The sequence below is a fragment of the Dufourea novaeangliae genome, unplaced genomic scaffold (genome assembly GCF_001272555.1).
Source record: "Dufourea novaeangliae isolate 0120121106 unplaced genomic scaffold, ASM127255v1 scaffold12, whole genome shotgun sequence".
NCBI lineage: Eukaryota > Metazoa > Arthropoda > Insecta > Hymenoptera > Halictidae > Dufourea > Dufourea novaeangliae.
Window position 1 is genome coordinate 1,309,844 of NW_015373886.1, and position 17,464 is coordinate 1,327,307.

The following is a 17,464-nucleotide window of genomic DNA, read 5'->3' on the forward strand; positions in this document are numbered from 1 at the left end:
ACCCTATATAAGCCCTACCCTTATAGAAATCGAAAAAATACCGGTATTTATTTCGGTTTTTGATAATATATCGGTTTCGGTATAGCTTTGATGGCATAATACCGGTATTAAAATCATACCGGTTTAAGTCCCTGCCAAAAACTCATGAAACTGTATCACCTGTTTACCCCTTTAACGCTCGTATCGGAACATCAACCGGTTAATTGAACAGGCGAGAGATCGAACACGTCTGTTATCTACAGCGTCAACACGCCAGCAACATTGAAACGGCCGGTCCCAGATAATTGAAGACGCACCGTGTGGCGCCCGTAAAACAGGTTGACGGTCTTATTAACCCGGTGGCGGAGCCAACGTCGCGTCGAAAGGGACCACGCAGAGGCGTCACCGTACGTCATACAGCATACATATTTCCCGGCGCGCCCATCCTGTCCCCTCCAGGATTTCATCCTACGGTCGATTGATTATCCTCGTTACTCTCCCTCCTGTTCCTCTTCTCCGCCTTGGTTACCAAACGCGGGAGGTTATCATCTTTGACGCTACGTGCACCACCCGATAGCGACAACAGGACACTTGAATCATGAAAGCTATGAGTAGATACTAAAAAAATGTTAGAATAGAAATTTAATGGAGGAAAACTTGACACATAGGTGTAAAGATATACAGAGAAATAGGAAATCATAGATTGACCTTTAAGATATGGTTTTACCCTGAAAAATCGAATATCAACAAATATATATTTTTCATCCTTCAACTTCGAGGGCTGTTCACTCCCTTAACATAGACCAGCGTAGGGGCACCTCACGCGCCTGTTTCCCCTTCCAACCTTTCTTTCGCACAGTGTGCCTTTGTAGAAACAAAGAAGCCCAGACTCTTGCCTCTGTCATTCCATAGTAACGGTGGACGATGGTGGGGACAAGTTTTAGCTCCCGGGAGCCAACTTTGCCCACCGCTGACATAAACAATGGTCAATGAAAAAAGACGTCAAATAGTTTTTAGAAAACTTACATGAAAATCGGTATGTTTCTTTGTCGAATTTGTAAAAATTGCAGTTCTCGAATGTTACTATATCGGAACGTCGAATGTAATGGGCTCACAACCATCGTAATTTATTTTTTTTTTTACATGGCAAACGGAGCGTGCGAGATTCTCGTGTTCGACGAGCATCTCGAGAATTTCCTCCTGCATGATTTTCCGGGTCGCGTTTCCATCAAACCGCGTCAGACGTTCAATTATCCGTGACACCGTAACGAGGAAGCGTTGATTTATTGGCGAGCCGATGAAATGTGCGCTATGATAGTACACCCCCCACCCCTTCGTAGGACCTTTCGGGCGCCGCGGTGTTGTTGCGTCCGTTAATTAGAGTGGAACGATTACTTGATCGATCGCGGGCAGCAGACGGTTTCTTGCTCGTTGAGGAACGTAACGCAGCATAGGGGAATGTTAATTAAGCGTAATTGGGTAATATGTATATCCGCGAGCGCGCTCGTTGCTGGGCGTTTTGGTTCGTTTATTCGAACGATAGGTTGAAGATTTTTAATGGTTATACAGGGTGAACCACGAATCGTGATCAGTAGAGATTACTCTGTTATTAGCAGTCCGATCGAAAATGTTTTTATCAGGTATAGCATGGTTTCAAGAGAGCTTTAACGCGATTATAGCAAATTTTTTGTTAACTCTTTTTTTTTCATGATTTTTTAAGGCCACCTTCAACTTTTTGTAAATACACCTATAATTTTTTTACACCTCACACATGTTATGTTACGATATTTACCGAATTCGTCTTGAAATCCTCTCACAGATAGATGTAAAAAATTATAGGTATATAATCCTATACCCTCCACCCTGTATAGCAGCAAACTCTAGAAAACTAGAGATATTCGAACGAACGATCGAATCTTTATCATCGATCAACCTGCTAGGTGCTGATGATTTAACCTGTTTGCTCCATATTGTTAGAAATTCTCAGGTTGAGAGCTGACAGACGACTGCAAAGGATTATTGTTGATCGATACGCTGCAAGTGTTCTTGAAAATTCACAGGTTTAATACTGATTTTATGTCATCTATCAGCTATCATTCTTGTTAAAAATAGGAGAAAATATTTTAAAAAACAGTCTAGACTGTCCTTTGTCTTTCCTTCGTTATTTCACCAGACTCCAATTCATCATAAAGTGCCTAAAGTCTGTTCATCTTCAAAGAACCAACGGCCCCTGCTCGAAACACTCTGCTTAATTCTCCGCGTCTCCAGTTTCACGCATCACGAGTCACACGATCCTCCCCATGAATCGTCGCCCGCGGCGAAATTCTCCAAACTCGAAGACACCCATTGAGAAAACTGAAAAATCATCGCGCACGAGCTGGTTCCCTCGTTAATTGAGCGGTATTGCCAACGAACCTAGCTTTTAAAAATCCTGTCCCCCTCCCTTTTTTAGCGGGAGAAAGAACGGGGATTCCGTACTTTTAATTGCTGATGACTCGTCCAACGAGGCTCGCCTACTCCTGCCACATCGTACCCTCTCGCCTACTCCTGCCACATCGTACCCTCTCGCCCCCTATTTCTCTACGGCAGCGGGCACGCGACAAAAGCGCGCGTGCCACACGCATCAGACCGGTAGGGACGCTGGGGCGACCCTCGTTACGGAGAAATCAGCGCAGATTTATCGAGCAAATTGGATCGAGTCGTTCCGCTGTGGGGACCGATCCCCGTGCCTCCCGCCCGCACGCGCGGAGAACAATGGTTCTCAACCCTAGTACCGAGGAAACGGCTGACTGGACTCACCAGTTCTCGGTGTACAGCCAGAAATATGGGCTGTTCGTGTCCTTTTCTGACATTCTTTTCGATCATACGCTCTTTCGATCGAAAGAGGGTTCGTTGAAATTTTACTTTGATCACTGAAGGACAGTGTTGCCCCAAGAAAGAAGAAGAAGCAATAGGAGTAGACAATTTTTTGGGTGGGTAAAGATCAAGGATCGAGGATATGAAACTTTTAATTAACGGCTTCTTTTTAGCTAAACAGGAAGACGAAATTATTACGCTTGATTGACGTAGACTCGGATCCGAGAAAAACAACTATTTTCTTAATTTTCGTATGTGTGTGGCTAAATCCCGTAACAGCATAATTTAAAAAATTTGAGAAATAAAAAATGGCGCCTTCCCAAATAAAAGGTTCAATTTATTTGCATAAAAATGGTTGTTTTTTTTAACCCGCAAATTTCTAATTTTCAATATATCGAAAAAATCGTGGTACGGGCTAGAATAACAGCTGATAAACAGATATGCCAAGTTTGAACTAAATCGGTCAATTAGTTTTTAAGTTATCATGGCTGCCGATTAAGAAATAATACTTTGGAGAAAAGCTGGATCAAAATTTCAAGTGCTGTTTTAGAGCATAAAAAAAGAAATGTTTCATACTTACAGCTAATCACTTATTCCGGGGCCATATAATACACCTTCCTCTTCCTAAAAAAATTGTTGCAAATTACTAAAAAGAAAAGTTCCATTTTTTTGAAACCATCAGACTAGCATAGCCCCTTAAGAGAAGAAATAAATTCCTACTTCTGTTCTTGCCTTTATGAATTACATTTATGAAGTGTCATTTGCATAATGACCCGTTGTTCGCGCCCGCAATGATTCCGAATGTTGGAGATGCACCGAATGTAGAACGTACCGAATGGTTACACAAACTCGGACAGTAAATGAGGAACTTGGTTCAACAAAAATAGTGGACTGTATTTAATATATAACAAAACTTGGACGCGTGAATATTCAGGGGCTGTCCCTGCTCAAGAAACCAAGACTGACTTGTACACACACAAGGACCAGTTTGGTTCTATCAGTCACATTGACTGTTCAAAATGAGATCGATCTTTCTCCCTTGGAGTCCTGATTGAATCTGATACAAGTTTGTAAGACTGAAGGCCTCCTCGGTGAAGCGCCTTGCCCCCCACTCTCACAGTCCGCCCTCAGCGCACCTCTTCGTGGGGGTGGAAATGTAAAATGCCCGCTAAGGTGGACGACAGTTTGGCAACCTTGGGGACTTTCCTCCAGGTACCGTACGCGAGGCTCCCTGCGAGCCGAAGCGCGAACAACAGCGTCCCGATACCCTTCGGAAAGCCCTGGTTTATGACATGGACCGTTAACTAATTTGGCGCGAGGGTGACTAAAAACTCCTGGTAGTATAAAATAATGTCGTACCGTGCACATTTGGCGACCAAATCTGCAGGACAAAGCCTTTACAATCTTCGCTCGCCTCGTCGATGCCATAAACCAATTCCTGGAACACGGTGTTCCAGAACACCCGTATTCTAATGATTAATATCAAAACGATGCCCAATCTAACCCAGTGCTGTTCATTTTCTCGGTTTCAGGGTGTTGAAACCCCCTGGTGGCGGTAGCAGCGACATATTCGGCGCTGGGCCAGAAGAGACAAGCCCACGCCGTGTGAAGAACCACAACCAATCCCAGCTCGGCTCCGCGTTGTTCGGCGACGGTCCGAACAGCAACGAAACACCGCGCAACAAGCCCGGTAATGATTCATACAAACGCCTGTTTGGCCCTCCCGATGCCCCACCCACCACCCCAAACGCGAAAAATCACATGCGCAGCAATATCTCCCTCAGCGGGGATTCGTCGTCGTCGGCGGCCTCGTCCGTCGCGTCGTCCGGCGCCGCGACGTCGCCCGCGAAGAGCACCGGCAGCTCGGACTCGATCGCGGGCGTTTTCAACGGATACGCGGCCAGCAATGGCAACAACTTGACCAACGATATCACAGGTAAGGTATCTTTAACACCACGCTCTCTATACTCTGGTTCCCCACGCTGTCTTTCTCTTTCTCTCTCTCTCTCTCTCTCTCTCTCTCTACCCCCATCCCCTCTGCGTTTCTCGTGAACAGGGGACGACATCTTTTTGTGTTGTCCCTTGGTCCAGGTGAAACTGGTGTACGGTGCGAGCGCGAGGGAAACCCACACGCGGCTTTAACCAGTTGTTACGCACACGAGTGTCCCAGGCATATACACCGTAACGCATATCTTTTCGACACGCCCGATAATTCGTTGTTTGCAGGTTGATCCAAGGTGTCTTTCAGTGATTCTAATTTGGTATAATGTAGTAGTAATGACTAAACATTGTCAGGATTGGAACCGTATATACAGTAAATCTTCGATGAGCTTTCGATGGCTCTTCGGCACTGAACATTAAGTATTTAATTAATTACCTTGTACGGCTGAAACAACAATCATTGGCTTCAGAATTCCAAGCTGTATCGCTGTGCTACGCCGCTTTAAAAAGTCAGCGTTATACCTGAGGACCTCACCTCGTCAGTGCTGGGGAGCCTTTGAACACTCATCGAGGATTTAATGTATGTCGCCTATCAGAAATATTCTAGAGCCACTTCCTCTATTGGGACGATATTAAATTGTGAGTAACGCTTAGAATTTGTGCGTTTATCACACTGCATAATATAAAGTCAGCAAACTTACAAAAATATCATATTACATGTATATGTAGCATGTGTTCAGTTTATAAAAAAAAAATATGTGCATGGGAGCCGCAGTAAGGGTCTAAAAAAATCGCAATGTTTGGCCACCGTGATTATATAGGTTGTCCCGTGACACGGACGGTTGAGAAGGAGCCTAAATTATTCAATTTAGAAGAATTGATGAAATACTGGTACTGTACTGGTGTGGGCAGTAACCAATCTGGCTGTTAACCCGTTCACTGTTTTTGTCTACTATACAGGACTTCAAGTTTATCAATGGGTTACTAATATTGATGTCGTATTTAGTGGACAAAGACAGAGAACGGATTAACACCTCATCAATGAAGCTATTACACTAACACAGTTTTGCGTTATCCATAGGGAAGGCTTCGTTAAGTTTAAACAGTAAAAAATCAGATGCCGAAGCTGCAGAATTAATTTTTGACTAGTTGTAAAAGAACTATAGTTCAATTTAACTTTTATTTGTTATTGTTTTTACTGTTAAAATATATAATTCTTAGTGTAATTTTTTTTCTTTTCGCCTACTTGTAAGTTAACATTGTTAAATTACACCGTTCAAATGTTATATCCAATTGTCACTGGATTTTTCAATTCCGATCACTATGCGCCATGTAGCGCTATACGTCAATGAGGTGTCAAGTTCACCCTATTCTTATAATACTATTTGAAATCCATACGATTCAATGTAACAGACGCTGGAACACGCATAGTAATGCTAAGGACATAGTACCTTAAGTCCTATGAATCCTGGGCTCATAATCCCTAGAATCAGGAGTTACCAAGGTCTTTGCCCTAAAACGAAGCCACCAAGAATAAGTGTATTAGATTCTCCCTTTCCTTGTGTCTTTTCGTCTGTATCGTATTTTGTCTTTAACGTTCTCTGTATCATCGTCCTTTGTTTCTTGGTGACTCAAACCTCAAGATAAGGTTCTTGGTAACTTCTAATTACATGCCTGAGCTTTTAAGGCCATGGATTCTGCTGGCAGCATGAATCATTGAAAGACACTTTGGAGCACCTTCACGGTAACGTGGATCGGTCGAGATCGAAATTTTTTAAGCAGCTTTGGAAGAAAAATCTGTACAGTTCGGTTAAAGGAAAAATAGACTTGATGGGGATAGTCTTGGGAAAGAAAAAATCCCAACGTTTTTAATCATTACGTTTCGTCTTATATTAATTACATCGAAAGGAATAATAACGGAACGTCGTGCAAATTTTGACTACAGTGCATACTTGCATATAATATCCGCCTCGATATAAGATCACAGACAGTTAGATCCATCACTAGGAATTGCCGTGTCGAACAACGGCGGGGTAGTAACGGGTTAAAGTGAATCGCGAACAAAATAAGAATCTCTAAGAATTTCTAAGAATCTATTTCCAAGTCAGTTCTTCCTTCAACCAGACTATGATTTTCTCCCGTTTCTTTTTTTTTTTTTTTTTAACGCTGTGATCAATTCAATTTTTTCGTTTCTTTAATTTTCTTGCGAACTTCTCTTGCGGAAGTTCACGAACCACCTTCGAGCTTACTTCGAGGCAATTGTTTTGGCGTTGATTTTTCACACCGGAACAAACTACTCTTTTCCGTGCGTTCGAGCCTTTATTTTTATCTTTGCCCTGACCGTCTCTGACAGACAATTGTGCGATCGCTCGGACTGCAATATACACTGGAACCTCGCACTGTATTCGAGAGCTACCTTGAAATATGTGTCTGGTGTGTCGCAGGCTCTTTCCCGGGATTAACGTCGAACGTTATATACCTTTACATCGATTATCGATGCCGAGGTGTTCGTTTTATTTAAATATATATGCACATATACATATATATATGTATATAAACCTTTTCACCGAGAGTTACGCTTTGCTTCTTGCCCGCGATCGCGCTCGATCACTTGCTCCGATGATTTTTGAGCAACTTTCGCCGCGGGCCACGCTCTCCTCGCGGTTGACCGAGATCGGTTTCCACTCTACAGGCTGATTAAAAAAGAACCGAACACTTCGAAACCAATCAGGCTCTTGTGTAAGGTGTAACTCAAAAGTTTCATTCGAAATTACTTCAAAGTATACATCGAGTCTAGAATCGGTTTTATCTTACAGGGCGATTCAAGAAGACATGGTACTGTTTCAGATACTTGTCAAACTACTATGTAGTTATTACGTGTCTATGTATTTCACAAACTAACTAAAAGAATATCATTGCAGAATACAATTAATTTGTTTTAAATTTGTCTGCACTATCAGATTTTAGTTATACAGACTGTTTAAACAGATAGTGGTTTAGTTGTACAGGCTGTTTAAGAAGATAGTGGTCTTTTCAGAAGATCGTTAGATTAAAAATGAGATCATAAAGCATTAGGAATTCCCTTGGAAGTTCAAATTACATCAGTTTCTGTTATACAGTTTCTATTGTATAGTTCATATTCTACAGGGTGATTAAAGAAAAGTCGGTCAAACTATGAACAAAGCTGTAGGGCCCTAAGGGTGCCTTAAATCATCAATTTAGACAACATTTCCCGGAGTCTTAGATCAATAACGAGTCTCCAAGGAGCGTTCGGCCCTTTTTTTCTGGATCAGCCTGTATACGTCGGCTGAGGAAAACACGAAGAGCAAGGGAAGCGTGAAACGATTCGATTCACTTCGTTTTTATCAGTCTCTGTGGAGCTAGCGAGACACGAACGAACCCATTTTTTTCTTGTGACTAATCGAATGGCTTTGTACCGAAGTCAATCCTCTTGAACTGTTCGCAAGCAGCTTTTAGGAGAATCAAACGATTTCGTAAGTGTGCAAAAGAGACACAAATCAAGTAGATGACACGACACACATATCCCCCCCTCCACCCCACCGACAAAACACTCTTCCTTTTGATAGAGCCACGCGAAACGTCGTTCCCGTCGGTTTTTATCATTGTTCAAACTCGATTAGCATTGTCGCGGCTTACTCGCGATCAGGAAGGGGGCGTAGTCTCGTTCGAACGATAAATAACGAAAGGAAACAGATTATAAAAGTCGTATTCCGATGTTTACTCGATCGAACGATCGTTCCTCTATATATTTGTAGACTTTACACGATGATTCACATCTACAGACGTTAAAGAAAAGTAAAATTGAAGATTTTATTCGACGTTCCAATATTTTTACCTTATTTTTTAAACAAAAATTATAAACATTCCTTCATCCTCATTTCGGTATATTTGTGAACGTTTGTTTATTAGCAATTGATAATTAACTTGTACCCACTATATATTCGATATTAGTATTAAATTTAACAGTAGTTATTCAACTTAACTTGCTAACCTGGATTTGTTCACTACAGTAGGCGCCTACTTTACCACATTAGTGACAATATATGGGACATTTCCTGACGATCGGCAGCACGAAACTTCTTTAAATAACATCCAAACATTGGAGAAACGGTGTTACCGTGACTACTAGTTCGTTATTTATCGTGAGCAAACACATTGTTTATAATAAAAAAGTACTTTAAAAATGTTTTAAATAGTCTTCAAATGACTATCGGTTCCTGATTGTATGAAAAAAAAAATGTTTGTACGAGATACGTTAAAAACGTTTATGAATACTATTTTTTTTTTTATTCAAACTTTCTGGTACATATGATCGACACGCCCATACTTAATCATGATTCAACCAAGACCGTGCGACAACGCAATGCCAATTAAGTTACACGATTAATCAGATTTCGACCAGTCTTGACTAGAGTCTCGTTTGACCGTGTCCCCCCTTTTTTTAAATTATTTTTCCGATATTTTCCGTTCACGTAGACTCGTAGAACCGCGGAAAACCACACGTTGTCCTTCAATAGACAATCTTAGAAGCGTAAGCTACGATGGTTTTCCTTTCCGGGTCGATCAATCTTATCCGAATCCGCAACAGGGCCTGCCACGATAATGAAAAAGCACATATTTTGAGTTAGTCGCGGCATCTACAATCCCTGCGTTATCACGTGAAAACACAATACCGTAACACTTTACTCCTGCCTAGCTTTAACAAAAGTAATTCTCATCGAATTTTTCGTTTAACGCGAGCAGCATCGAAGCACGGATTAAAAGTTGATTTGAACAATCCAACAGGGTTCTAAAAACGATCATTTTGTTTATGTAAGTTTTCTTGTAATGTGTTACGTCTGAATTAATATGTAACCACGTCTTGAGTTTAAGATAAAGATTTTTGTTTACTGTTTGTTCGTCAACGTTGTGTTTCGTTCACATTTTTTTTGGATGATCGAGACTTCATCGTTACAACTATAAACGTGTACGAATTTTTAATTGTTAAACATTAACGAACTTTGAATTGTTTCTATGATTTCATCATGTTCGATTGCCTGGGTTTTCATGTTTTTTTTGTGTTGTATTTTAAACCGTTTGAGAACTACTAGCGTTCGTCTGCATACTTTTTAGTTTTCTCGTGTTCTTTTCGTCGATACTGTATGATCCTGTTTTCCTCGCGACGATTGCGTTTTGCTTCTGCTTGCCTTATTTCACACAATCATTAGCGTAGTTGTAATACCTACTTGGTTATTTCGTTGTTTTCTCGTAATCGTTATTTTTCGCACGGACAGAACGAGTCCAAGACATTAGAATCTGTTACGATTATCAAGTATTCAGTAATGGTCGATATATCTATTAACAGTGATAATAAACTTGTAATAAAACTTCAAAACTTCTACAATTTACCACCACATATATGAATATAATCAACAAGAGTTTGGTATTTTTTAAACACTTACGCTGTCTACAGATATGGTCGATGGATACCCTATAAATCTCCCTTTTCATCCCTTCAAGATGGTAATACTAATAACCAACTTTACTCGATTATAAAATATTACAAATTTCAAACCAACATTTGCAATGCAGTTCAGACCAATAGTAAACTTCAATACAAATTATGTACCTGATCGTGATTTTTATTTCAAAATAAAAGAAAATATTTTTCACACAAGGATGATAAAAGTGAAGTGCGTAAGAAGCTCTAGCATTAGTTATTATTTCGAACATGTATAGCTATTAAAGTATCCACTTACTTCATAAATGTAGCATATTTTACATATTCAATAAATATTGCAATTGTAAATAATAATCATAGGATTAATACATACTTTATATCAGAGTACTTTCAATTTAGCAATTACACGTAGGTCACTTCACCATTATGCAATGTGCAAATAACTATTGCATTACCATTCCTGAAATTAAATTCTCCTTTAATTGAAATTGAAACTAAAGAAATATATTTTATCACTAGACTATCATACACGTAAATCAGAATTAATTTACAAATTTCTCCAATCAAAAATACAAGTTACCCTCGGACGACGATGACTACGGGTCATTTTGATCTGAGTTTCCAAGAATTACATCCAACTTAACAGCTTCCGATAACAAAGTCAGTAAGTGTTTTTTTTTTTGTTAATTCAAATAAAATGAAAACCAATTCAGAAAAAAATTGTTCAGAAAAAATGATGCCTTCGGAGGGTTCAAGTATCAACCACTGGCTTCGTGTCAAATTGTGACCCAAACAGCGCACGAGGGTCAAAAACACTCTTTTAAACGTTAAAAGTATCTCCTTGACACTTCTACGATCACTCTATAGATCTCCCATAGGAAAGTATCAACCATAAAAAAAAAAAAAACAATAACCATGATAAAAGGGAAACCTGTGAATGATGCCTTCGGAGGGTTCAAGTATCAACCACTGGCTTCGGGTTAAATTGTGACCCAAACAGTGCACGAGGGTTAAAAAAACACTGTTTTAAACGTTAAAAGTATCTCCTTGACACTTCTATGACCACACTATAGGATCTTCCATAGGAAATCCTCGACCATAAAAAAAAAAAAGCAATAACCAAAATGAAAGGGATCGATGTCTTGGGCTTTCGTTCGTCCGAATAGTCGCGTGCACTAACACACATTACGGTTGGGTTACGGTTGCGGGTTTCTTTGCTACGGTGTTGTCCGGTGCATGATCGGGGTGGTTTGGTGATCATGATGATGATGATGATGATGGATGATGGTGGTGGTGAATTCTGGCGCGTGTCGCTTTGCGTGCACTGGCCTGTGAACTGTCGTCCTCTGTGCCTTCCTACCCGCTCGAACAAACCCCGGCAGGTGGATCGTCCTGCATAACGCGCAACCCGGTCACCGGAGACGGAGTTGACGTGACGCCGATCAGGCGCAGCGCACGAAGGTGTCGAGGTAACGTCTGCCACAGATATTTCATCAAGTTTCTATGTTTTTTTTTTTTTAACTCGAACACGATCTTCTTTTAGCCCTCCCACCCTTCACTATACTTCACGCACCCCCATCCCCTTCCTCGAGATCTCACAGTTTTATTCTACTTTTTTTTTCCTCTTTAAGTCTTCCTAGGTCAACGAAAGGAAAAGAATGATGTCTTCTTTATTTCGATAAGAAATTGAATTTCGATTGATTTTTCGATAAGAAGATGAAATCGATTTTATCGATTAGTTTATTTGATTTTGTCAAGGAGTTGACCGTAGAAAGACTGAATCACGAAATCGCGTTGAAAATCTAAGAAAGGGTTACTTAAAGACAGTGAAGCCTTTTATGTTTTTATTTGGGGAAATTAATGATAAAGTTGAGTATTTTATAAGTAACGAATTGTTTGAGGAACGTTGTTATTGTATACTTGATTATTTTCGAACCAGAATTTGCAATCGCAGTCTTTGTCTTCAATTTTTATTAAAGATAAGTGATGGATGTTTGTGCGAATTGGAATTTTTGTGAATTCCAAGGACTGTAATTACAAAGAAATTTTTATGTTCAATCAAGAGTTCTGAATAAAACGAATATCGCGTTATTATTGATAATTTTACTATATTGGGTTTCAGACAGTCATTTACAATATACATAACTGCATAACATCCAAAGACTAGTCATTACTGTAACTCATCAGAGGATACTCTTATCATTTTCCTCTATATCATCATCATGTCTACTATTACTATTTTTTCAATGTCACTGTCGTCACTATTGCTGCCTTATTTTGTACGTAACCAGTGTTCATTGTCATTCTTGTTGTTTGATAACAATTTCACTGAATCGAAACTTCTTACAGGTGCAAGCAACAGTAAACAATATCCAATGTCTCTCACATGTTTCAACAAAGAAACGCGACCAGTCTGTCTATAATCTTTCTACGGTTAATACTTTCATCATTTCTTCGCAGAACGTTGTTTCATCGTTTTCAATTACTTCGTCTCTTCGACGATGATAGAGAGCTCTTACGGACACGCGATATCCTCTGTTTCCGCGTGTTTTGCAATTAATATTTTGATAGTCGTGCTCCGGGTCATCACGCGATAATTCTTTCATTGTTTTTGACAGTACGCAACGTGATGCACGATGTGAAAATGTTCTTTGTAATTTAATACCTTGATTCATCACTTTTTTTCTTCCTTAGTTAGATTTTTCTTCGCCGTTGAAGAACATTTGTTTTCTTTTCATAAGTGTTTTTTTGTGTGTATTATTTTAGTATTAGTTTCTGGTATAGCTGATTCAGCCGTTTATTTAATTGGGTTTTTTTCAGAGTGATTCTTTAGTTTCCAGAAAATGAATATTTCTTTTCCTTTCACGATTCTATCCTTTACCAATTTTACAAAAAGCAAATGACACCCATAGTAAATGATACAATTTGTAGATAAATTGTTTAACCACTTACCAAGTACAGTTTCCTAAATTTAATTCTCAAAATGGAAAAAGATTTAGAATTGTTTCGCCCTAAAAAATGGACTATTAGACCGTGGATATTATGCACTAGTACTAGATATAATGGACGAAAAAACAAAAGAATACAAAATCTAAAGCAGATTACAATGTACAGATTGTTGCATGGATACGGCATGACTTCCAATAAATAAAGACAATCTTTTATAAAAAGGAAGAATTATTTATTTGGAGAGGAGGAGTACTTATCTTGACACGTCTTTTCTATTCTACGGTCGTACCACGACTCTACCTTGTCTCTGTTTTGGACATCCAAAATGACGCCTTTAATCTGAAGTCTCTCGCTTTAACATTATACAATACGTGCTACCTGTCGGGTAACACGTAACAATATCTTTTGTCTAATGAATCCATTATTGAAGTAAGTCAGTTTCTATTTAATTCTTGCTTTACAAAATTAATTCATAAAAATCCAAATTTACGTAAAAACCCAGTCTAGTGATCTCCAAATTTGCATAAAACCCACAGTCTAATGACTTCAAAATTTGCATGAAAACTCACAGTGTATGTAGTGATATCGTGATTTGCATAAATACCCACAGTCGAGTGATTTTAAAATTTGCATAAATACCAACAGCACAGTAATTGTAAATTACTACTTTCTTTTATAAAGTTTCACGTTTGGGTTTAGGTTCCAGTGTCATTTGCCTCTTTTGACCATATATCCATCTACCTCCGTCTTTTTCATCCCCCGCCCCTCCACGAACTACATTTGTCTGAGACCTTCTCGAATCTTGACTCCTCGAATCCGAACAAAAGTATCGTATCGCTCGATAACAAAATCAAAACTCTCGATTACGAAGACTTTCGAGGCCAAGAATCTCGAGCAGCTCTCCGACAACATTTCCATAGGTCGACCCGTATAGTCAGTAATAGAACGGTAAGTTTGTTTTCTACACGATAGAAATACGCATACTCTTGTCTTGCGTAGCTTTAAGTTCCCCTTCACCCCCCCCCCCCCCCCCAGCGCACAAGACACTCCTTTTATCAAGTGCATCGGACCCAACTCTCCGGTCGTTCCCTTCATTTTACGCTTAATTGCCTCTGTCGAGCAAATTACCCCCGAATCCCCGGTCCCTCCCTCACCCTTCCTTCGATCCTTAAAGAAATTCTAAAACGAAAAATCGGGCGTCGTGAAACGCCCCAGCATGCCGAATTTCAGCGTGACATCTTGATGTATCTATATATAATATACAGGGTGGTTCATTTAATTGTACTATTCTAAATTTATTCACAAATTAGTTATTGTATAAAAAAAATTTTGAAACGAAAGTTGTTTGATATCGAGCTGAACATACAATGAGATAATTAGCTTTTTAACATTACGCTTTTTTATCGCGATACGACGGCGACCTTGAGTTTTTGTATCATGGTGGGTAATTTCTGGCCCTGCCATTCGAAAGAATATTGAATGCCGAGTAAAAAACTACTAAGGTATACGCGGTCAAAAACTATTAATTACCGAGGTATTCTTCAGAGAAGGATGATGGAGCTTCTGTATTTGACAAGTCCACACAGCACTTGTCCGCTTGATACAGCAGTTCAATATTTACTAAACATATCTTTCTAATCCGATAATTCAATGTTGTTGCTGCGCATACTACTTCTGTAGTAGTATATACTACTAAAAAATAATAAGTAAATTTAAGTGGTACAGTTAAGTGACTCACCCTGTATGTAAGTGTATAACAGTGTTCCACACTGAGATTTATCTGTCGGCCGTATAAAAACGCAACCGGAACGTGTTGAGCTTCTCATTTTTCCGTGAAACTCGTTACGGATAACGTATTGGACGTTTTTATACCGCCGATAATTATTGCATGCCGATGGTGCAAAATCGACCTAGCTTCCAGAAGGGGGGAATAGAAATCATAGAACAACCGGGGAGAATCGATCGGTCCCCGTCGCGGGAAAAGATCGATCCTTTAGAACACGCTGAGAATAGAATATTACATTGAATTTATTTTTTATTGTATGGTACTACGGTCAAGAATACTTTATTCGTTTGAATGGACCAGTTTTAGGTATTATAAAAAGGATTTTAGTTCACTCGAAGATTGAGATAGATCTTTGAAGCTTTAATAACGAGAGTCGAAAAATATATTAAATTTCTTTTATTTTGTTATAATATTGCTGTAAAGAATAATCCACATAATACGCAGGAAACCCATTTAAACATTCCAAAAAAAAAAAAAAAAAAAAAAGTCCTCTAGTACCGTGATCCAGCATAAAACGAGAATGGATCATTGGTACTCCAGTAACCATACCATGAGAACAAACCACATTCGGTATTATCAAAATCTATATCACAGAGCGATGTATTCATTTCAACTATTTAAGTATTCCAAAAAGGAACCCCTTTGGATTCCATCACCAAGAACATCCCTCAAGATGTTCATTGGAATTCACACCAACTCCTTTGCTAAACTGTGGATTTTCACCCATTTATAGAGTCCACCATGTATGTCCCAATGAAAATTCAACAAAATTTGTACTTTCTTTACAACATCTTATGGCCCTTAACCCCAAATACTCTCAAATACTATCAGAAACCCCATTTTCACATTTCCATTTCTACATCCCTTTCCATTCCCATACAAGTGACCAACTGGTGCCTCATTCTACGGAGAATAAAGTTCTCATCTAAATCACTTTATCGTATAAAATAATGCACAAGAACTTGCCCTTCCCTGAAAATCCACAGTTTAGTGGCAATGTACAGGAAAGCCAATTTGCGTCCGGTAGCGATACCTTACAAACCCCAATGGGCGTTCGGTAGCAATACTTTCCAAACGTCAATAGACGTTTGGTAGGCAATACTCTACAAACGCAAATGGAGGTTTGATAGCAATACTTTCCAAACGTCGATAGCTTAGGAACTCCAATGGGTGTTCAGTAGCAATAGTTCACGAACGCCAATGGGAGTTCGGAAATAATAGTTTACGAACGCCAATGGGCGTTCGGTACTGTTTCGATATCAATACTCAGCAAACATCGCAGGGTAAAACTCACTCGCGAGGTGTGTTTCAATAGGGGTGAAACGAAGTGAAAAAGAACTGGATCGTTCGGTTCACAGGGGAGGGTCCTCTATTAAGAATGAAACGTGTTTTCCACAGATGGTAATCCGGTGACTGGAACTGGCTACGCAGACTCACAGAATAACGGGCCGACGATGCAGAACGGGACGTCCAGCTCGAGCTCGAGCATCGGGGAGAAATCCAACGACTCGTCGCCGGCGGCGAAGGCACCAGCAGCGGCTCGCTCACGTGTCCCGCCCGGCGGATACTCATCCGGCCTTTGGTAAACCGTCACTCTCTCTGCGACCTGGGGGGATCCAAATGCCGATATCCAAGCCGATCGGCATCCAGTCGTAACCGTCGTCAGCCCTTTCAGTCTCCCTCGAATTGTCGAACGAAACGGAATTGGACCCGACCTACCCTTCCCCCCCATGCGACGATCGAATCCATTCCCTTAACAATGGAAGGGTAGCAACAGCGACGTTGAAGCGCTCGACAGAAAGACACACACACATACACACACACACACATACACACACACACACACACACACACACACACATACATACACACACGATAATTAGTTGTTTAGATGACAACGTTCGACACCTCGGAATTGTATGCTAGAAGTGTAGGCAATATGTTACTCGAAGAAAGAATAAAAAGTACATCCTTGTAACCCATTAAACAAACCAAAAAGAAAAAAGAACCCAGTCAAGTGCTTTCTTAATTTCCGTGCCTTTTTAAATGTATAGTTTTTTCTTCGACTTTAGGGAGAGAAAGAGCGAGAATGAGACAGAGAAAGAGGGAGAGAGAGAAAGATAGAGAGAGAGCACGGTTCCTTTTCTTTTTCCATCGATTTTTCCTATTTACTCTTTGTTTTCGTTCGATCGTTAAAAGGCGAAAAAAAAAAAAATAAACGGCTGTTCAACGCGGGAGGGTTAATTTTACTTCTACTAATCATAACGTAGAAAGTTACATAATGATATTCATACTCGATCTATGAATGTAACGAATTAGAATTATTCAGTCTCTATTTAACGATTAATTATCTGCACACCTGCGGTCTTTTCTCGAGGAGAAGTAATGAAATCGTAAGTAATTCCGTCGGGATTCGAGAATTATTCTATTTTATAGTCGTAACGAATTTCACCCACTTTTTGCTTCTTCTTTGTTTCACTACTTTACAATGC

General features: G+C 39.8%; 1 protein-coding gene across 4 annotated transcripts in view; it reads left to right on the top strand.

Moving 5' to 3' along the window:
* The window catches only part of LOC107194726 (microtubule-associated protein Jupiter), a 97,635-nt gene extending 80,562 nt beyond the window's left edge, over window positions 1-17,073 (top strand). For 3 of the 4 annotated variants that reach the window (XM_015584410.1, XM_015584418.1, XM_015584402.1), the window contains exons 2-5: window positions 4,368-4,771; window positions 8,247-8,270; window positions 11,620-11,706; window positions 16,371-17,073. In XM_015584410.1, the coding sequence (XP_015439896.1) occupies window positions 4,368-4,771; window positions 8,247-8,270; window positions 11,620-11,706; window positions 16,371-16,558 (703 nt within the window). In that variant the 3' untranslated portion in view covers window positions 16,559-17,073. The remainder of the gene's footprint in view (window positions 1-4,367; window positions 4,772-8,246; window positions 8,271-11,619; window positions 11,707-16,370) is intronic. The other variant, XM_015584426.1, reaches the window with a different exon arrangement.
* Window positions 17,074-17,464: the final 391 nt, after the last annotated feature.